We start from the raw sequence: 21,848 nt of genomic DNA, 5'->3' as shown, positions 1-21,848 counted from the left end.
CTCAGATTTCCCCATACACAACCCTCTTATCCCACACCTGGAACACTCCCCCCAACACCCCCTGTGAAATTCATTCACACTAATGAATTTATTTTCACAGGAGATCTGTGAAATGAGAGGTTATTATATCCCCATTTTACGGATGTGGGGACGGAGATTAAGATCAAAAGCATCCATAAATTGCCTAGGACTGAGTTTTACAGACTCAGTAACATTATGTAGGACTCTGTGTTCACAGCTCCAATTGACTTCAGTTGTAATTGTAAGTAATCATCACTTTTGCAAATCACATGCCGAAGTCTCAAGTCAAGTATCCAGAAAATAAGCAACACATAATTAGTGACCACCTTTGAAAGGTTTGATTTAAATGAGTTGCCTAGCATCACACAGGGACTCTGTGGCAGAGAGAATCCAGTTCACCAGGGCAGCATTCAACTGCCTTAACTATGAGACCATCCTTTCTTTTCCTGCAAGCCCCTGTTCAGTTACTATACACCTTCCAGATTCTGCAACAAATGAAGCAGGGGTCCTACAGACAACAGTCTCCTTCATTACACACCCCTGATTCATCCACAGAGCAAGTCTGTCCTGTACACTGAATGAGGGAGGAATGCTTTGGAAAAATGATATGTAATTAAAGTTTGTATCGTAATGCATATGCTCAAAGGAGGCAAAGTAAGGTTTCCCAGGCAACCTTAATTCTGGCAATTCCTAAATCTTGAGAGCTTGACTTTGCAACTATAATGTTTTCATCTAGTGTTTTTGATTTCTGTGTAATTTCGTAGGCTATAAAAAACTAAACTGCAAAAGCACAAATTCCATCCTGTGACATCTTATCAACCCCAACATGGGTCATCAGTAGAGTTAGAACCTTTAATTCTACCGTACACACCTCTGGTACTTGAGCTAATGGAGTAACTGATAGTTGATTGTAATTCTGTATGTGTACTAGCAGTAGAGAGAAATGAGACGCTTTGTCAGAGGGTTTCACAAGTATTTGGTGACAGCAGAGGAATGGTTGGACTCAGGCAGAAATCTTTGGTTCCATTGCAGGCTCTGGAAGGGAGTGTGCTGCAATGGGCACAGACCCTTCTGCTCATGCCATCCAAGCTTTATCCCTTTTGCCTTGTTCCCTCCACCCTGTCCCTGTCCTGTTCTGCTCACAGGAACTTCCATGCTCCACTTCTCCGGCTTCTCATGCCAGTCTGTTTGCCCAGACATTCCAAACTCTTCCTCCACCTTGTCTCCTGTCTTCTTACCCAGCCAATCTCAGTTCCTCCCTCCTGCAGCTCCTTGTCGAGTCTGTTTTTCCCATCCTCCTCCTGGTGTCCAGTTGACTCCTCTCTGCCACCATGCCTCATCAACAATAACTGTGCTCCTAGACAAAAGATGTACACCACTGCATGGATGGTACTCCTCTCTGAGTGTGCAAGCTGCTTGCGCACACTAGCGTGACCAAGGACAGCTGCTGGTGAGCCTGGTGCCCACTGGAAGCAGTAAAGCCATGCTGGAGGAGCTGACCGGGCTGGGTGCTGGCTCCTGTGAGCGGCATCCCGACATGGTGCTGCAGTTCCTGGTAGAGCCCTGCATCTGTTAGATGGTTGGCTTATAAAACAATCTACTTTGCTCCTTAGCAGTCAAATGCAGGGATTCCTGAAGAAACTCATTTGAGAAAATGTGAGGTTAATCCCTTTAGCTAGATCCATTTTCTATCAAAATGAAAAAGCAAGCTGACAACTTTTTTTAGTAATAAATTGTAGGTTTAAAAAAACAAGAACATGAATTTTGATGGCAGTGGGGTAAGGAAATCTTGATTCTACATGTACACTGGCAGAGAGAATGTTTCTCTCATTTGTTTTGCTTTCTGTTTCAGAGCATACAACAAAAGGAATGACTGTGAACACTCCAGCACTCTGTTTCAGAAGCAAGAAAATTCTGGCTCCTATGGTGCGGGTTGGAACATTACCCATGCGTCTTTTGGCTTTGGATTTTGGTGCTGATATTGTATACTGTGAGGTATGAAGGCTAAGGAGATGGGGGAGGCTCTGTTTTCTTATGATATGGCAGTTTTATGAACAATATTGGTTTCTCAGTAGTCATATCCTCATGGATGTTAAAGGGATTAGCATTGTTACTGAATGGTCTTCAAACTTTCATGTGTAGCCTTTTATTTTATTTAAAGTGAATTTTGTAATGTGGTATTACACCCCCATGGGTTTGGCTCTGGTGGCCACAGTTTCAAGCTTAACGGAGTGAAAGTCACCTCTGCTATTTGCTTCAGATTTAGCTTCTCTAGGAACACATAAGGACCAAGGATAGTGACCACTCATACATTTACAAGTATAAGTCTGTTTTATAAATTTTATTAAAGTTACAATTAAAGTTATGATTACACACACACACACACACATATATATATATAAATAAAAATTCTATAAAGACCTTTGCACAAGTTACGAGTATAGTTATACTCACATCCTAAACAATATTCTTATGGTCTGGTGGCTGCCTTGCCAATTGATCACTAGTAGAGGTATGGTTCCTGCTAGAGTTTTCCATAGGAAGCTCAGTTTTTCTAATCTGGGCAACCTCATTTTATAATATGATACTGACTACACCTCATTAGCATTTACACAAATAGTGTACCTTGTGGTAAGAGCATGTGTCAGAAGAATGTGACTACCGGGTATCTTGTCAACAAAAAATTATTTTACTGTTCATTTTTCGCAAGATCACCCATAGGTGCATCTTTTCCTTTAATCTTGTGGCATGGGGTCATTCTTTGGTCACTTACCTGTGTCAAGCATTTCTTAAGCCAGTGGCCTAGTATAGCTAAGCTAACATTTTACAGGCCTCAGCCTGTAGGCCTTGCATTTCAACCCTACTTACTTAGGGTATGTCTACACTAAGAAATTAGGTCGAATTTATAGAAATCGGTTTTGTAGAAAGCATTTTTATACAGTCGATTGTGTGTGTCCCCACACAAATGCTCTAAGTGCGTTTAGTCAGCGGAGTATCAATGCAACCGTTGACTTCCGGAGCGTTGCACTGTGGGTAGCTATCCCACAGTTCCCTCAGTCTCCGCCACCCATTTGAATTCTGGGTAGAAATCCCAGTGCCTGATGGGGCAAAAACATTGACGTGGGTGGTTCTGGGTACATATCGTCAGGCCCCCCCCGCCCCCTTCCCTCCCTCCTTCCGTGAAAGCAACGGCAGACAATCGTTTCGGGCCTTTTTCCATCACAGATGCCATAGCACTGGGAACATGGAGCCTGCTCAGATCACTGTGGCAATTGTGAGCACTATAAACACTGCGTGCATTATCCAGCAGGATATGCAGAACCATAACTGCAAGAAAAGTGAAACCAGGCGAGGAGGAAGCGACTGCAGCGCAGTGAGGAGAGTGATGAGGACATGGACGTAGACTTCTCACAGAGTACGGGACCCTGCAGTGTGCACATCATGGTGTCAATTGGGCAGGTTCATGGTGTGGATCGCTGATTCTGGGCCTGGGAAACAAGCACAGACTGGTGAGACCGCATAGTGCTGCGGGTCTGGGACGATTCCCAGTGGCTGCAAAACTTTCGCATGCGTAAGGGCACTTTCATGGAACTTTGTGACTTGCTTTCCCCTGCCCTGAAGCACAAGCATACCAAGATGAGAGTAGCCCTCACAGTTGAGAAGCGAGTGGCAATAGCCCTGTGGAAGCTTGCAACACCAGACAGCTACTGGTCAGTCGGGCATCAATTTGGAGTGAGCAAATCTACTGTGGGGGCTGCTGTGATGCAAGTAGCCAACGCTATCACGGAGCTGCTGATATCAAGGGTAGTGACTCTGGGAAATGTGCAGGTCATAGTAGATGGCTTTGCTGCAATGGGATTCCCTAACTGTGGTGGGGCGATAGACGGAACCCATATCCCTATCTTGGCACCGGAGCACCAAGGCAGCGAGTACATAAACCACAAGGGGTACTTTTCAATGGTGTTGCAAGCACTGGTGGACCACAAGGGACGTTTCACCAACATCAGCGTGGGATGGCCGGGAAAGGTACATGGCGCTCGCAACTTCAGGAACTCTGGTCTGTTTCAACAGCTGCAGCAAGGGACTTACTTTCCAGACCAGAAAATAACCGTTGGGGATGTTGAAATGCCTATAGTTATCCTTGGGGACTCAGCCTACCCCTTAATGCCATGGCTCATAAAGCCATACACATGCACCCTGGACAGTAGTCAGAAGCTGTTCAACTATAGGCTGAGCAAGTGCAGAACGGTGGTAGAATGTGCATTTGGGCATTGTGGAAGGACAGCATGAGGTCAGAGAACATTTCATCGTGAGTGCGTTTTTTTCACCTTCTAATCTTTACTAGCCTCTGGGAAGGAGAAACATATGCAGCTGGTGGAGGGGGAAAAAAGAAAGGGAGAGTGGTAGTTAAAAAGACACATTTTATAGAACAATGGGTACACTCTTTCATGGTAAACCTTGCTGTTAACATTACATAGCACGTGCTTTCATTACAAGGTCGTATTTTGCCTCTTATTGAAGGTATGCCGGTTTGGTGTGAGAGATCACTCATGCAGGGCCGGGCAGTAGAATTCGGCTTGCAGGCAGCCATGGTAAGCCACAGTCTTTTGGCTTCTTTAACTTTCATAACATGTGGGAATGGCTTCAAACAGCAGCGCCCTCGTTTCCCATACGAAGTCGCCATTGGGTTGCCCATTAAAAATGGGTTGGCAATTTAAAAGGACGGGCTGCAGTTTCCGGGTTCATGTGCAGCAGAAACCCAACTAACCCCCACCCCCCCACACACCCAATTCTCTGGGATGATGGCTTCACCCCTCCCCCCACCGCGTGGCTAACAGCAGGGAAGATTTCTGTTCAGCCACAGGCAAACAGCCCAGCAGGAACGGGCACCTCTGAATGTCCTCTTACTAAAACCACCCTATTTCAACCAGGTGACCATGAATGATATCACTCCCCTGAGGGTAACACAGAGAGATAAAGAAGGGATATTGTTTGAATGCCAGCAAACACCAGGACCATACGCTGCAATGCTTTGTTCTGTAATGATTCCCGACTAGGTGCTACTGGCCTGGCGTGGTAAAGTGCCCTACCATGGAGGATGGAATAAGGCTGCCCTCCCCAGAAATCTTTTGCGAAGGCTTTGGGAGTACATCCAGGAGAGCTTTATGGAGATGTCCCTGGAGGATTTCCGCTCCATCCTCCATCCCCAGTAGCTGAACTGGCCGCGAATGCCAGGGCAAATTAATCATTAAACACACTTGCTTTTAAACCATGTATCATATTTACAAAGGTACACTCACCAGAGGTCCCTTCTCCGCCTTCAGGGTCCGGGAGCCCGCCTTGGGTGGGTTCAGGGGCGGGGGGTACTGGGTCCAGGTCCAGGGTGATAAACAGATCCTGGCTGTTGGGGAAACCAGTTTCTCCGCTTCCTTGCTGTGAGCTATCTCCAACCTCCTCCTCATTATCATCTTTCTCGCCCCCAAAACCCACTTCCATGTTGCCTCCCACTCCTGGGACGGAGTCAAAGCACAGGGTTGGGGTAGTGGTGAATGGCGTGCAGCTCATCATAGAAGTGCGGCATGTCTGGGGCTCTGAACTGGAGTGGCCGTTTGTCTCTCTGGTTTTTTGGTAGGCTTGCCTGAGCTCCTTAATTTTCATGCGGCACTGCTGCAGGTCCCTGTTATAGCCTTTGTCCTTCATGCCATTGGAGATTTTTTTCAAATATTTTGCATTTCGTCTTTTCGAGCGGAGTTCTGCCAGCACGGATTTGTCTCCCCATACAGCGATCAGATCCCATACCTCCCGTTTGGTCCATGCTAGAGCTCTTTGGCGATTCTGGGACTGCATGGTCTCTTGTGATGATGATCTCTGCGTGGTGACCTGTGCAGGTGAGCTCGCCACACTGGCCAAACAGGAAATGAGATTCAAAAGTTCACGGGCCTTTTCCTGTCTACCTGGCCAGTGCATCTGAGTTGAGAGTACTGTCCAGAGCGGTCACAACTGAGCACTCTGGGTTAGCTCCCGGAGGCCAATACCGTCGAATTGTGTCCACAGTACCCCAAATTCGACCCGGCAAGGCCAATTTCAGCGCTAATCCCCTAATTGGGAGTGGAGTAAAAAAATCGATTTTAAGAGCCCTTTAAGTTGAAAAAATGGGCTTCATCGTGTGGATGGGTGCAAGGTTAAATCGAGATAATGCTGCTAAATTCGACCTAAACTCGTAGTGTAGACCAGGCCTCAGATATCTAATACATACTTATCACTTCTAATTATTGATCATTCTTATACTTCTATAATCCTACAATTGAAATCTATGTAGCATACAATGATTATCTATGATATAGCATATGAGTTAATTATAAAATCACACAACACTTAATAAATGAATGATAAAATGGACCGATTGGCTACACATGCACTTCCTTAATTAAAAAATAACATTAAGAGGAAATAGATGACTCAAGATATTGGTAGATATAGAGCCTTTCATTATGTTGCCATTTGAATCCAGCACAGGTTGGTCATGAAAGTTTATTTGATCACTGTTTGGGAGCCTCAATGAAAGGAACGTGGTGGTTTAATTTTAGTTGCAAATGGAAAATTGTCTATGAACAAAAGCCATCACCAGAACTACCTCTAATTTTCACACTTGTTAGCATTCTTGGAGGAGAGGCAAAGGATTGAAGTGGGCTAGCATTATGGGGTTTGTCTATAGTACTTCTGGGAGTGAGCCTTCCAGGCAGAGTAGAGAAACTTGCACTATCTTGGCTTGAGTAGCAGTTTCCAACTCCTGTCTCTGAATGCTCTCAGAAATTACCAGGTAAGCTGGCCCCAAACAGAGAGTGTACACACAGCTTGACTGGTACAACTCAGGATCTGGTCCTTAATAACATTGCAACACTGAAATATATTTATAGTAAAACTTTAAAAGATAGTGAATAAGGCTGATAAATAGAAATGGTTACATATATAAAACAAAACATAAAATGAAATCTTAGGTCTACACTTATTAGTAGTTCCAGTTCCTGTGTAATGAAGTTGATTTTCTCCCAAGGATTCAGTCTTTGACAGAGCTTCTGGTTTTCAGTCAAAACAAGGATCTGAACTTTCATGAACACCCCCCACCCTTCAAGGAATTTCCTCTGTGAATTGATAACAAAAATTTCGCACTTATTGCTCAGTTATAGTTCAGTAAACCTTTTGAAATGCTCTCTGATTTTAATCTACTCTTCTTGATAATTTCACATCCCCTTGTTGGTTGCATATACACATGGGGCTTCCATTGTATTGAATAATAATGCTTAGCTTACATCTGAAACAGAGAGAGGTGACTAAACATGCTTTTTCAGGCAAAGAACTTGTTTATGAACTCTGCCATGTTACAGCTTTTAAAACGTATCTTCAGTGTGTAAGTGTAACTCCTTATATAGTGTCTATACGTTCATTTCACAATGATTAATTAATGAAGGGTGTATCATTTGATACCTTACATTTAATACCTTGCAAGATGCTATTGATTACTCCTCCGGGAACTCTGCGCCAAAAAAAATTATGCACACAATATTTTAAAATTCTGCAAAATGCTGCAAATTTTATTTGTCAATAAATAAATGTCTCTCCAGCATGGCATGGGGAGCATAGGCCACTAGCTGCATTGAGGTGGGAGATCACGCTGAAGTTCCAACCTCCATCAGTACAGAGACTCAGCAGTGAGGCTTCACCTGACCCTGAGACAATAGCAGGATCCAAGTGTGGGGGGATCCAGGTGTGGGGTGAGAGGGTTCTGTGCGGGGCAATCTGGGTGTGGGTGGCTCAGTGGGAGATCAGGATGCACAGAGGCTTGTTGGGGTGTTCCAGGTACAGGATCAATGGCATTCTGCAGGGGATCCAGGTGAAGGTGGTTGGGGCTCAGGAGCGTGGAGCTGGGTGTGGGGAGATGGAGCTCGGCGAGGGGGGGCTGGGTGTGAGGGGGCTCAGTTGGGGGGTCTGGTTGCTGGGGGAGTGGGGCTTGGTGGAGTGGGGATCAGTGTGGTGGGGGTCTGGTTGTGAGGGGAGGGGTCCAGGTGTAGGGGGGTTGGGCTTGTCAGGATGAAGGTTTGATGGGCCTGCTTAACAGAGGAGCACCAGCTTCTGCCGAGCGGATGCCACCTGCCGGGCTCCAGCTTCCCCCAGCGATTCTCCTATCCCCTTTTCTTCTCCATCCCCCTCCCCCATTCCAACCCCCCTTCCTTTCCCACTGCCTCTGCCCCCATCCCTTTACCCTCCTTTCCCTCATTTCCCCCACCCCCCCAACCCAGCCCCACCGCGGGCACTCACTGTTGCACAGAGTAGAAAACAGGAAGGCTCCCTCTCAGCACACAGAAATGGTGTCTGACTGGCACTAGGACCCAAGAGGCAGCATTCAGCTGCAGTCAGTGGGAGCTGAGATACAGCTTCCTTCAGCTGGGCAGCTCTGCGCTTGTGGAATGAGGGGGGCGCAGTGGCATGTTAGCCCATGCCTTGCCTCTGTTTGGAGGGGGGCAACCGCCCAAAAAAACTGCATCCATGGGTGCACAGTCCCACAGACTCCCCCCCCCCACGAGTATATTGATGGATAAATACTATGAAAGCAGTATGTTAGGTGTAATGAGCTTGTCTGGCCTGATAGAAGTTGCTTTTACAGAACAGTGAGCCCTTTGCCAATTGGCATTAAGAAGTTCTGACGATCACACACACACCCCTTACAATGAAACAGCATAGTCAGCCACCAGCTATTCTGCAGGCTTTTGGTCATAACCCTCTTGCCTGGACAAGTATCTGCTACAATATTTTTTCTTCCCTTAATATGCACAATTTTCATGTCATAGAATCATAGAATATCAGGGTTGGAAGGGACCTCAGGAGATCATCTAGTCCAACCCCGTGCTCAAAGCGGGACCAATCCCCAATTTTTGCCCCAGATCCTGAAATGGCCCCCTCAAGGATTGAGCTCACAACCCTGGGTTTAGCAGGCCAATGCTCAAACCACTGAGCTATCCCTGGCTCCCCCCCTGCATTGTAGTTCACTTTAGAAGTGAATGTAGTTCATTCTCCTGAATGTCCCTGTGTAGAGAAGACCAGAGAAGACAAATCATCCCCAGTTCATAGATGGGGAACTGAGACACAGATGACTTGCCCAAGGCCATGCTGAAAGTCTGGCAGAGTTAAGAGCTGAATGCAGGTTTGTGTCCCAGTCCTGGGGAAGCAGCTGAATCAGTTCATACTCTAGATGCTCTGCCCAAGCATACCCTTTTACTGGCAGCCCATGCCAGTTTTCTGGATTGTACCTGCTGACTTTGAGTTCCTTGGCAAAACAGTGTTGTGGATTGTCTGTGCTGCCAAAACATCCTTTTAGGCTTCCTGCGGTCTGGGGTCTTGAAGCTTTGGTTTCCAGCACAGAAGCCTGCAGAAAAGAACCTATACATTTTAATTCCCAGGCTGAGACACTTTTTATAGTTACAGCCTGCAGCTTTACCATCCAAATTAGAAGCCCTGAAAAATTGATTTTGTAATAGAAATACTGGCAGACCCTTTATGTTGATTGTGGAATGCCATTGTAATAGTCTTCAAAATTATCACAGGATATGAAAATGTCCTGTTCTGCGGGCCCCGCAGACCCAGAGTGGCCCGGGGGATTAGCGGGGGGCTGGGAGCAGCCCGCTCCGCTTCCCTCACCCTGGCCCCAGCTGTGTTGCTCGGGGGAGGGAGCTTGGGGGAAGGGATCCCTCCCCACACACACTCACCAGCAGCGATGGAGGCGGAGCAGCCTGGCTCCAGCCCGCTCCACTCCGCCAGCTCCCAGCCACGGTGTCTGAGTGCCTGTCAGGGGGCAGGGGTGTGGATAGGTGTCGGGGCAGTCAGAGGACAGGAAGCAGAGGGGTTGGGTAGGGGATGGGGTCCTGGGGGTGATTAGGGACAGGGGGTCTCTGGAGGAGGCGGTCAGGGGACAAGGAGTAGGGGGGCCAAAGCAAGTTTGATATAACGCGGTTTCACATATAACGCGGTAAGATTTTTTTGGCTCCCGCGGACCGCATTATATCGGGGTAGAGGTGCAGTTTGAGCAAAGACAAAAAATCATATTTATTGTTGCCTCGTTTAATGGCTGTTGGATAGTGAAGAAATGGAGAAAAGTTGTCAGTAAAATCTGATTCTTTCAGCATTTGAGAATATCTCCAGGAAACTGCAGAGTTTCTCCGATATAGAGAGGTGGGTCCTGGGCTTCTCATCAAGGTAATGCTACTGGACTTTGCTGATGAGAGGTTGCCCCCTTTTGTATCAGCCTCTGCATGATAGGATTAGTCTCCTGGCTATAGGTGTCTGGTCACTTTTTGCCCCAAGCTCTAGAATTACCATAGGATAGTTGATTAGATGGGTCACTGATCTAGTCTGCTGTTATAACATTTCTGTACATATGGTTATGAAATCTAATTGTGGTCATAAACTATTGTATTTTACAGTGTTTCTTTAATTTTCATTCATGTCCTCTTGTGCTGTTTCTCTAGAGCTGAACTATAATATCTGTCATAAGAGGCAAATTAACCAATTTTACATTGATAAACATGCTAGTGTATTTTTATTTTGTTTTTTTAATTCACTTGCATATATTTCTGATCTTTATTCTAAGGAGCTGATTGACATAAAGATGGTGCAGTGCAAAAGAGTTGTAAATGGCAAGTACAATATATTTTGATAAAAACTTTCAAGTACCATTTTTCTTCAGTAAATGCTGAGAAATGCTCGTTTACTTTGTTGATTTGGTAGCTAGAGACACTTAAGCAGTAGCTACAAGAGGTGTTAATATTCCCATTCCATTGAATAAAGAGTTAGAGGGACACATTTGGGTTAAAAATAAAATGGAAAAAAAATAATTTCATTACTGTTATTCATAATTACTTACATTATTAAAACTAAAAGGTTAAGATCTAATTTGTTTTTAGCAACTTGCACATAATTGGTGAAATCTTCTAAAATGACTTCTTGCTTAAAGAATGAAATGAGTTTATATGTTCTCCAACAACTGGGTCAGTTTGCTCAGCTTACAGAGGATTTTTTTTTTTTTGGTCAGGTTTTAGTTCTTTCTGTTATAACAGTAATAAAGTTTCCATAACTGAAATTTAGTTGATAGTTTGGTTGGTGTCACATAATATAGAATAGATTCCAGCTTGCTTTGCAATGGATGTATGCAGCTAACAGGACTGAAAGCATTTTTAGTAATGTTTACAGATAGAATTTGAAGACGAGGGCTGGTCGATTTTTTGAATGCAAAATGTTTTAATAAAAAAATCTCCTTTTTGTAATGGAAAATTAGCACCAAAAATGTGGGATTTTTTCCCAAGTTTTCTGGTTTTCAACTGAACTGGAAAAATAACTAGTCTTTTTTAATGTATTTTTTAAAGTTACCCCCTATTCTCTCCTTTTTCCCCTTCCCCTTTTATTGGCAAAATGGAAAAAAGGGTGGGGGGAAAAAAAGGAAAAGGGTAGGGGGGAGAGGAAAAAGGAAGAAAATTACAGTGGGGTTGTGAAATGGGGGTTAAAGGAAAAATTAAACTAAGAGAGCAATGTTTGAAACTGAAAATTTTCAAAGAAAATATTGTTCCATTTCAAAACCTGCAAAATTAAAATGACTTACAAACTCTTGTAGAAAATATTGAAGTCCTTTTAAGTGTACTTCTGCTTTTGACCAGCTCTATTGAGGAAACATTGGGAGCATTTATGTTGAATTATAGATTCAAATTAACGCATTTACAATTTTGTGCCCTTTTACCATTTAAACTGAGGTGGTTTTAAGTGCACTCAATGCACTTATTTCCATTAAATGTACACTGTGTTTTATCTCTATGTATTCAAACTCATTGGTGCTGAATAAACTTCCTCCTTAATAACTTTAAATTGGGAGAACTCCAGTGACCTACATCACATATATAGGTAGTCTTCTGATTAAGGATTTAAGTATTAAATCTGAAATACAATGGGTTTTGGGTTGTTGTTTTTTATGAGAAAACCTAGAGGCAATTATTAGAACAGACCTTGGAACACACAAACATTCATGTTCGCTGTTAGGATATAGATATGCAGGCCTGCCTGTAAAGGCCTATACTTTAAGAATTTAGGTATATGTTTATTATTTAGCTAGTTATAGAGGTATAAAAGAAAGAATCAAGCCCCCTAACATTCACAAATAACTATACCAAGCAGTCTCTTCTTTAATGTGATAGCTCAGAGGGACACTCAAGGATAATAGTCTTTAACATAGAGCTATTCTCAGTGTAGGTCAGTTTTTTGAGCTCTTGCCTTGGCTATTTGGCTTGCCCCTCTCCCCATTCATAAGCTGAAAACCTACAATTTCTATACTGTTTTAAGGTACATAATGGTGAATATCACAGTAATGGTGCTGTACAACCCAGAAAAGCACATGGTGAAATTTTTGACTATCATGTAAACATGTAGCAAGCTGGGTCTTGATTTGTTTTGTTTCATAAATGTTTGTTTTAGTAAGTTAGTTGAAAAGAAAAGATAAGATACACCTGAATTGTTTGAAAATGACAATGGGGTGACAAAGGTGTACGTCAATTTTTACGTTTCAGAATAGTCAACTAAAATAGTGGCTTCCACTTTTGTACAGTGCCTAATGCAATAGGGTCCTAACTTGGTTGCCCTTAAGGTGCTACTGCAACATACATTTCAAATAATGAGTGGTGACTGCATGAAAGGGGTGAAGAACTGGACTAGAAACAAGGCAGAGCATACATATTAATGGACTGGATGGAACACATTCTGTGTAGATTTATATAGTTAATATAGTCCTGTTGGCTCTAATGAATTTTGCTGTGTAAATCATTACAAGATGACCCAGTTTATGTTAACAGTTTGAATGAGAAGGGCTTAACTGACCCTTCTGAAAGCAGATAAAATTTGAGTCTACAGGTATATGCTTTCAAGAAATAAGATTCATCCCAGTGTGAATGATCCCCACAATGCTCTATACACCTCTTCTGCCCTTCAGAGAGGATCTTAAGAGATAAAGGGGGACTGGCACTTTCATCCTAAAGGTGTCAGGTGAAATTGGCAATTATGACTTCTAAGGAATTTGTATATGGTGTGGTGTATTAGTATACTTTGTCTAATATTATTCTTATTTTTGCTAAAAGACCACATTTGTTTTCCTTAGTTGCTGACACCAGATGTCAATCTATTTCATCTGTATTTATAATTATTTTTCATTAGGACGTTCTAGGTGGCATCTGTCAGCTAATCACATGAAAACTGCTGCTGCATAATAAAATTCTTTAATGTTCCAACTCAACCTTGGAGTCAGTTTGCTAATTTTTATATTAGAGAGTTATTGGCTAGAAAATTGTATTTTTTTCCCCCATCAAACTTACAGATTAATGGAATTAAAGCCAGAAAAGGCTATTGTGATTCTCTAGTTTAATCTCCTATATAACACAGGCCGTAGAACTTCCCCAAAATAATTCCTAGGGCGTATCTTTTAGAAAAATATCCAATCTTGATTTTCAAATTGTCAGTGATGGAGAATCCACTGCAACCCCTGGTTAAATTGTTCCAATAGTTAACTGCTCCCACTGTTAAAAAAAATTTCTGCCTTTTTTACAATTTTGAATTTGTCAGGCTTCAGCTTCCAACCATTGGGTCGTGTTATACCTTTCTCTGCTAGATTGAAGAGCACATTATTAAATGTTTGTTCCTCTTGTATAAACTTCAACCAAGTGACCCCTTAATAGTCTCTCTTTTAAACTCTAGATTGAGCTCCTTTAGTCTCACTATAAAGCATGTTTTGTAATCCCTTAATCATTCTCGTGGCTCCTCTCTAAACCCTCTTTCATTTATCCACATCCTTGTTGAATTGTGAACACCAGAACTGGACACAGTATTCCAGCAGCGGTCACACCAGTGCCTAACACTGAGGTAAAATAACCTCTACTCCTACTTGAGATTCCACCATTTATGCAGTCACAGCTTTCACTTTGAACACTTGGAGTTATGGTTTTTCAACCTTTTATCCTTCTGCTAACCCACACTGAATCACTTTTTCTGTTCTGTGATCCCATATTTACTACTTGCAGCCAGTCCTCAGTTACACCTCAGAATCCTGTGTGCCATTTTCCATGAGAACCAGTATAGTGTTTTATGGGTGCATTTGGCACCTGAGGACTGCTTTCAAGTGGTTAAGGAAAACTGGATGAGGAGAGACATTTGCTTGTGGCCACGTTTTTAGAACCGCTCACCTAGATTAATGAACATAGGCCAAATTGAGCCTTGGCATAAGTGGGTGCTACTCCCATTGAAACCAAAATGGAACTGCTCCTACTTAAACCATGGTTTAATTTGGCCCCATGATGGGAGTAGAAAAGGGGACGTTTGAGGTATTTGATCCAGCCCACTTTAATATAGGAATATCAGCAGTTTTGAAAAGGTAAAATTAGTTACTGTATTTTGATATATAATAATCTATAAAAATATTCAGTCTGAACGAGTAGAAAAATAAACCATTGAATCAATGTTACTTACAGCTTCTCAGTGGCTTGTCTGTTTTCGTCTTGATCATGGAGTTAAATTCAATTGTTTTATACTCAAATGAATTCACTGTATTAAATTCAAGGCTTCATAACGCATGTGCAATTCTCATTAAGACCTTTTATCAAGAAAATTTTAGAATCTGGTAATTTCTGTAGGCTAATACAAGTCACTGTTTTGCTGTACCATACCTCTCTTCACAAATGTTTTAGAATACTGCCGTAATCCTTTTGGATTTAGCACATGGATTTTGCAGTAGTGATCACAGCTGCGGTCCTTCCCAGAGGACCTGGCAGTGTTTTGGGGAGAGGAAGAATGCTATGTATGCTTTCAGTAAATTACACAAATTTGAGATGCCATCAGGTTAGCTTGGGCTCAGAATGTTTTCTAAAAACAAGATTTAAAAAAATTGAATTTTTTTCAATTGGATTCAAGTCGTTTTAATTCTAGTATAGGGTAACGGTAGGAGATGTCTGGAGTCCAGCATTCTCCTGGGGTGTCCATAAGCAACACTGCAGCGTTATGTCTGGTGATTGAGAACTGGAGAGTGAAAGTGACTAGTTCACATGCATTGTGCAAGGTGAGAGAAATTAATGAATATTAAAGGTTCACATTTTAAACTACTTCTCGCTCTTATTAGAAATTGAAAGAAATTAAACCTATAAACCTATTAACCTAAATGTTAACGTTCCAAGTGTCTTTGACATAGCTCACAAAGGCAAATAATAAAACTAGTGACTGTTGCTTACCCCAGGAACTACACATCTTTACACAGGCTTTAATCCTTAAGCCTCTCTCTCTCCAAATGCCTTGGCATGGCCTGAAAATCAACAGACCTATTTTTTGTTTTATTTTTTCCAGAACATAGGCTAGATTTTAAAGCTGAGGCCGCCTCATAATGAAGGCTCTACCATCAGCTTCTCCTCTAAATCAAGAGAGATCCAGTTCAGGTTCTTGCGCTGATTGTGGGTGGATCAGTACGGCATGAGAGAGAGACATGGACAGTCCCTCAAGTAGTCAGATTGTAAGACATTTAGGGCTTTTAAAAACCAAATCAGTACCTTAAGCTGGACTAGGAAACTAGCCAGTGCAGAAGATAAAAGTCCATGTCAGTTCCTGTTGGTAAGCACAGCCTGCCAAATAGGCTGCCTCTGGTTCTGCATCAGTTTCAGCCCCCTGGTTGGCTTAAGGTGCATTGCAGAAGCGTACAGTTATATTAGTAGCATTGACCAAGGAATTTTAAAAAATACATATTTCAACATAAAATTGTCTTTAGAAAAGCTAGCCAAAGTGCGTTACTAACAGACAGAGCAGAAGAACTGCTCTAGCCATTCAGGGAAATAACTCATTTATTTCTATGTCTGCTTTCATAAACAAGTTTTGTTAAAATTTCAATAACATCAAGTTAATAGTTTAGACTCGTGAACTAGGACATTCAGCAGTAAGTCTTGCATTTCATGCCCTGATTCTAAAACCACTGTTTTTCACAAATATCTGTGTGAGGGATGAAGCATTGGTTGTAATGCTTAATTGTCCATTGTATGACAACCTAATGAACTTTTCAGTCTAGCTGATTTTGCATATATGACTCAACTCTGCATTGTTTCTTGATAAACTTTGATTCTGACAGTGAGGTGTACAGTTTTATTTGGTAGAATTTCATTTTATATGCACATTGTATATTTTTAATTGCTTCGGCTGGCTTATTTTGTGATTATATTTAGCTATATTATTTTCTCCCATTTTTTGTCTCTCTATCCTATTTCATGTAGAGGTGCTTGAAACAGTGGACTTTGTAGCTCCGAACGAAAGAGTTGTTTTCAGAACCTGTGTGAGAGAGAGAGATTGTGTTGTCTTTCAAATGGTAAGACACCAAGAACAGTTACATTTCTGATATCAAAGTAGATTAATTTTATTGGCACTGTACTGTTTAGATATAGCTAAATGTAGCTCTGTGTCAGATGTTAAGCAGCTCCCAGATTTCTCAACCGGTGTTAATCTTTCTGGACTCTAATTTCACACTGAGTGCATTGCAAGATTTCTAAACTAATTGTATACAAGCATACACAGAATAGGTGACCAATGTGTATATTGTGGGCCACAGATGTAGCTTATTTCTACACCATGTCATCTTAGCTATGTGTTCAAACATACTGGTACCAAAACTAAAATACAGTGAAATGTGATCTTACCATCATTTGTAATTTCATTAAATAGAACTCATAGCTAGACATCATTTGTGTTTTGTAGTTTTAATAACATTTAACATTTTTTTTATCAACATTTTTTGTTGTTCATTCATTCAGTTAACTGGTTCATTTGCATGTGTCAATCCTGTAAATAACAGTGATGTTTAACATTTCACAATGCCATACAAGTCACAGAAGAAAGAAGAACATTGTTCCCGCCCCAGATAATACAAGTTTTAGACAACCCAAGCAACATTTGGTGGGCAAGGATTACAGAGCTACAGTTACACAGGTCTCAGTTTAGGCATATCTGTGTCATGGTGGTTCAGCTAAGATTTGCACATTTAGAAGAAAAAAGGGACAATATTTATTGTGAATATAATGTTTTTATTAGATTAAAACAAATTCAGTTTTGACTTTTAAAATGCAGGACAACGTGTGGCCCTGATCCTGCAAAGATTTAAGTACATTCTTAACTTCACACACTATGCTGGCTTCAGATTTGTCTTTAACTGACTAATTTTGCTACTGAGTAGTGGATCTCTGTCATATTATACATATACCCACTCTAAAAAGTGTATAAAATATGTATATCTACACGAGGGGTGGCCAACCTGTGGGTCCGGAGCCACATGCGGCTCTTCAGAAGTTAATATGCGGCTTCTTGTGTAGGCACCGACTCCGGGGCTGGAGCTACAGATGCCAACTTTCCAATGTGCCAGGGGGTGCTCACGGCTCAACCCCTGGCTCTGCCACAGGCCCTGCCCACTCCATCCCTTCCTGCCCCCTGCCCTGAGCCTTGAGTGCCCTCGCTCCTCCCCCTCCTCCCCAGAGCCTCATGCACACCACGAAACAGCTGATCAGGAGTTGCGGGGAGGGAGGGAGAGGTGCTGATCGGCGAGGCTGCCGGTGGGTGGGAGGCACTGGGAGCGGGATTGGGGAGCTGATGGGGGGCTGCTGACTTATTACTGTGACTCTTTGGCAAAGTACATTGGTAAATTCTGGCTCCATTTCAGGCTCAGGTTGGCCACCCCGATCTACACAAAAGCATTTATTATAAAACAGAATCAAGTGAACAAATATTAATTTTATCCTTTTTGCCCCACAGGGATCAGCAGATGCTGAGAGAGCCTTGGCTGTAGCCAAGCTTGTGTAAGTTCTCATAGAATCTTACCTGAAAATAATTTCTTTCCCTGTGGCTTGCTGGGGTGTAATTTAATTTGTAAAGACTAGTTTTCAGTTTTATCCAAATGCAGCTATCATTTGAAACCAGGCATTGATGCAGTTTGATGTATTTTTTTTATTTGTATTAGTAGTAGTAGTGGTAGTTAGTTAGTTAGTTAGTTATAAGTCTTCAAGGGGAAATTAATATTTTTAGAGGTCAGAAGTAAGGTATGAGAGTCCTGTGTGATTAGCAGAGCTACTAGGGTAAACAAAAGTTCGACTAAGCGTTGAAGCAACTGCTCAGCAAGTTGCAGCAGATTTCGCCATCTAGAAAGATCAGTGGGGGAACAGCATGAACAGGCTGTACTCCTGCTCCCATTAGCAGTAATGATTTTTTTTCAAGGCAGTAGCTGCTCAAGCAATTACTTTTCATGCTAGTGACTGCTGTGCAACTTTGTAATAGGCATGCCAGGTCTCTGTCCTCAGCGTGTTTTTTTTTGTGATGCTGCACACCTGCTGATAAAGCCCTGTTGACCAATTTCTTGTGTTATTTGTGATTTTAAAGCTCTCAACTGGATGTGTGTTAAACAGAAGAAAAACAGTAGAAGTTTTGCTTCAGTGGTGAGGAATATAACTTTTAAACCCACATAAAATCACCTGAGAAATCATGAGAAATTTTTCTTATTTATTTTTTTAAAATGATATAAAACAATATTTTGCAGGGTATGAATTTGTAGGGAGAACATCCTAACTATGTTTGTTCCCTAAGAGTCAGTAAGAGTCTTTGAATTCTTCCATAAGGGCAAATGAAATTCTTATATACGTATTGAAGTGGTTTTGGAGACCACTGTATAAATATACACAAAATTTAAACTAGTGAGGAGATAAAAGAAAAGATTCAGAGGTTTGGAAAAAATCTCCAAACTTCAAATTCTCATTTAAACCTCTTGGGGATGGAAAACTCACTTAAGCAGGCTCTCTGGCAAGATGCTTTTTTCCTTTTCTAGTCTGAAATATTTGTGGGGATTTTTTGTTCTTTTCTTTTCAGAGAGAATGATGTAGCTGGGATTGATATCAACATGGGCTGTCCAAAAGAATATTCTACGAAGGCAGGTTGATTTTAATCCCTTTAAATATTCTCTTTTCCTGCTTACAGGCACAGGATGCAACACATGTTCTGCTTTTCTGGTTCTGGCAAGTTGTTATTTGATTTTCTCTGTTCTGAATGTTCAATTATTTATAGTTGCAATGAGTCATTCTATTCTTGGCTGCAACTGTGATCTCTTAACATTCAGAAATAAGGGCAACTGTATTTGTCCAGACCATTAGAATCATCAGGCCAGCCATTTTATTGTTGCTCCCTTTTCCCTGATCTGTTGTCAAAATTTGGGGCCTTGCAGGCTATTTTAAATTAGCAGGAGAATGAAATTCAGGTATTTCTTAGGTGCAATCCTGCTTTTTTACAAAAAATGTACATGCAGTCATCTTTCCCTGAACACAGTAGGAACAAAGAGGAGGCAGTTTCCTTGAACAGAATTTCAAGTCTCTTTCCAACCAGTATTCTGCTCAAAAAGAATTTCTCTCTCGGCTTTCTCCTAGGGCCATGTTAAAAGTGCTTCTCTCGCTGTCTGCTGGCTTACCTGCTATGGTGCCCCTACCCTCCTCCACTGCAATTCAATCAATCCCCCTGTTTCTATTATCACTAAACAAAAGGGAATTTCGTTGCTCCCTCACTTAGGCTGAATGAAAGGCTGCCAGAATGCTCTCCAGCATGGCATCATAATTGGAAGGTTCTTTTCAGCTTAAACAATATTTCATCTTTAGGGATGCCACGGCTTCAGAAAGCTGCACGTGGTGGCTGTTCATCAGGCCAACCTATTGACAGGAATAATTAGCTTGTTGTATGAACAGAAAAGCAGGGAAGCTTTGCTCCAAGTAGATATAATGCTTCTGGGGATAGGGGACAGAGGTGTTAAGTGACCCCTGATTTCAGTGCATCTCAGTTCTCTATTGGAGGGTTACAAAACCCAAAATCTTAGCCTTCTGGTTATCGTTGTTGGCTAAAGAAATTTAGTTTGGTATTTCAACTTCCTTTAAGTGAAATATATTGGGATTTTGGATCAGTTCTATTGTAGCAGGGTGATGCAAAAGAGTCTGACTTGCAGCATCCTTTAACTAGATATCAGAATTAGCATTAACATTGATTGGTATTTTAATTGCTGTTATCACTGTCAGTTATAAAAGAAAAAACTAATATTTATTCCACTCTTAACATGAAAAAGGAACACCTCAAAATGCTTCATATAAAAATTATTTTATTAAATAAAGAGATAGCAAAGAGAATTAATACTGTCTTTCTCAGAACCAAAAATCTATTTTATTGAGGAGGAAAATTTCATGTTTATATTTACAGCTCATTAATATTAAATAAATACCAAATATTCATTAGTACCAAATGATGCTGATTAGTTAAATCACACAAATAATCTTTAACAATAAAATGATTGCTAAATAACCAGTTAACTGGAAATCAATGATATTTTAAAGACAGTAAAACCACAACATTTGAATAGAATGATCAATTTCATTAAAATATAATTCTTGATCAGTTCCTATTGTCCATATGACATTTTCATATGCTAATCTATTTATGGTTATTTATAACAGGGTAATGTTTATCCTGTGGAATTATATCAAGGACAGAAGTAACAAAAAAGTTTAAATATAGATTATATATTTTGGGTCTGAAAATCAGATTTTGATACCTTTGAGCAGTTTGTAGCTGAATTGTGAACAGTATTCTTTCTGCTATAAAATTGCAAATAAATGGGGATAATCATAATTTTTAGGATACACATGTTAACGTATTTCAGAACAAAATTGGTACGTCTCTTTACAAGAGAAGAATAGATAAAATATTTTTTGTACACGATAGTGGTTTTCATTTTGAAACTATAATAAGAAATTTACCATCATCTTCAATTGTTGAATTAAATGAATATGTTGTAATCAGAGAGAATGTTTTAAGATTGATAGGTTACACAGACGGCTGGTAACAATGCCTATAGTCATGGTTTTCTAATGCTTTCTAATTGTAAGACTGTTTTCAGTTGGAAATTTAAGGTTGAAATGTTCTATGCTGGTCATCTGCCTCAACCAGAATATTTTTGGAAAGTTCTATCGAAAAAGATTCAGCTATTTCCAAGAACAAAGTTAGGAGGAAGTGTTTTGCTAATATTAAAAAAAAAGTTAGGAAATTGCAAAATTCAGGTTGCTTGTGCAACCTTAATTTGGCTCCCTTGTTCGTGTGTTATTGGCAATCTTTTAATTACATAATCTGTATTGGTCTATTCCATGGTAATTGTAAGATCGTTCTTTAAATATACAGGTGTCGTTTGAAGAGTATCAGCAAGATATTTTAATTTTGCTGGGGACTTATTTAGGTTTTGCACCATTTTCAGGTAATGGATATGTGATTTTGGGTGATTGTATGTTGGAAGGGGAAGGTTGTTGTGGAGTTGTGGGGTCTGAATTCCTGTAGGTATAAAAAAATTTCAGTGTCATCAACTTAAGGTGAGATTTTAAACCAATTTAGTGAAACCAGCACAAAAGACTATATGAACATAGACAAATCTTGTGTGCTTTGGATATTTTGACCCCGATCCAGCAAAATACATAAGCATATTCTTAATTTAAGCATTTTGCAAGTTTGCTCTTATATTTTACTGAAAGGACATGGTCTTGAAGGGAGGCTAGTATGGATATTTAATGTTGCTTAACTGGTGATTTCCTTGATTTTTAGTGGTGGCATGCCCAGGAAACTTAACTTTTTTAAAATGTAGGAATATATGTCACTGAATATAAAAGAATTCTGTAAATTATGATCTGCAATATTGACTACTACATTTTAAATAGAATTTT

General features: G+C 41.0%; 1 protein-coding gene across 6 annotated transcripts in view; it reads left to right on the top strand.

The window, feature by feature from the left end:
* The window catches only part of DUS2 (dihydrouridine synthase 2), a 54,659-nt gene that overhangs the window by 4,717 nt on the left and 28,094 nt on the right, over nt 1-21,848 (top strand). The window contains exons 1-7 of one of the 6 annotated variants that reach the window (XM_084645114.1): nt 1,988-2,016; nt 4,543-4,613; nt 5,079-5,909; nt 10,664-10,709; nt 16,347-16,438; nt 17,872-17,915; nt 18,976-19,040. In XM_084645114.1, the coding sequence (XP_084501240.1) occupies nt 10,682-10,709; nt 16,347-16,438; nt 17,872-17,915; nt 18,976-19,040 (229 nt within the window). In that variant the 5' untranslated portion in view covers nt 1,988-2,016; nt 4,543-4,613; nt 5,079-5,909; nt 10,664-10,681. Of the gene's footprint in view, nt 1-1,873; nt 2,017-4,542; nt 4,614-5,078; nt 5,910-10,020; nt 10,246-10,663; nt 10,710-16,346; nt 16,439-17,871; nt 17,916-18,975; nt 19,041-21,848 lie in introns of those variants that run through there. The other 5 variants (XM_084645113.1, XM_084645115.1, XM_084645112.1 and 2 more) reach the window with 5 other exon arrangements.

The sequence above is a fragment of the Lepidochelys olivacea genome, assembly GCF_965140295.1.
Source record: "Lepidochelys olivacea isolate rLepOli2 genome assembly, chromosome: 12".
Taxonomy (NCBI): domain Eukaryota; kingdom Metazoa; phylum Chordata; order Testudines; family Cheloniidae; genus Lepidochelys; species Lepidochelys olivacea.
Note: the sequence above shows the minus strand (reverse complement) of the source record. Positions and strands in the feature narration are given on the sequence as shown.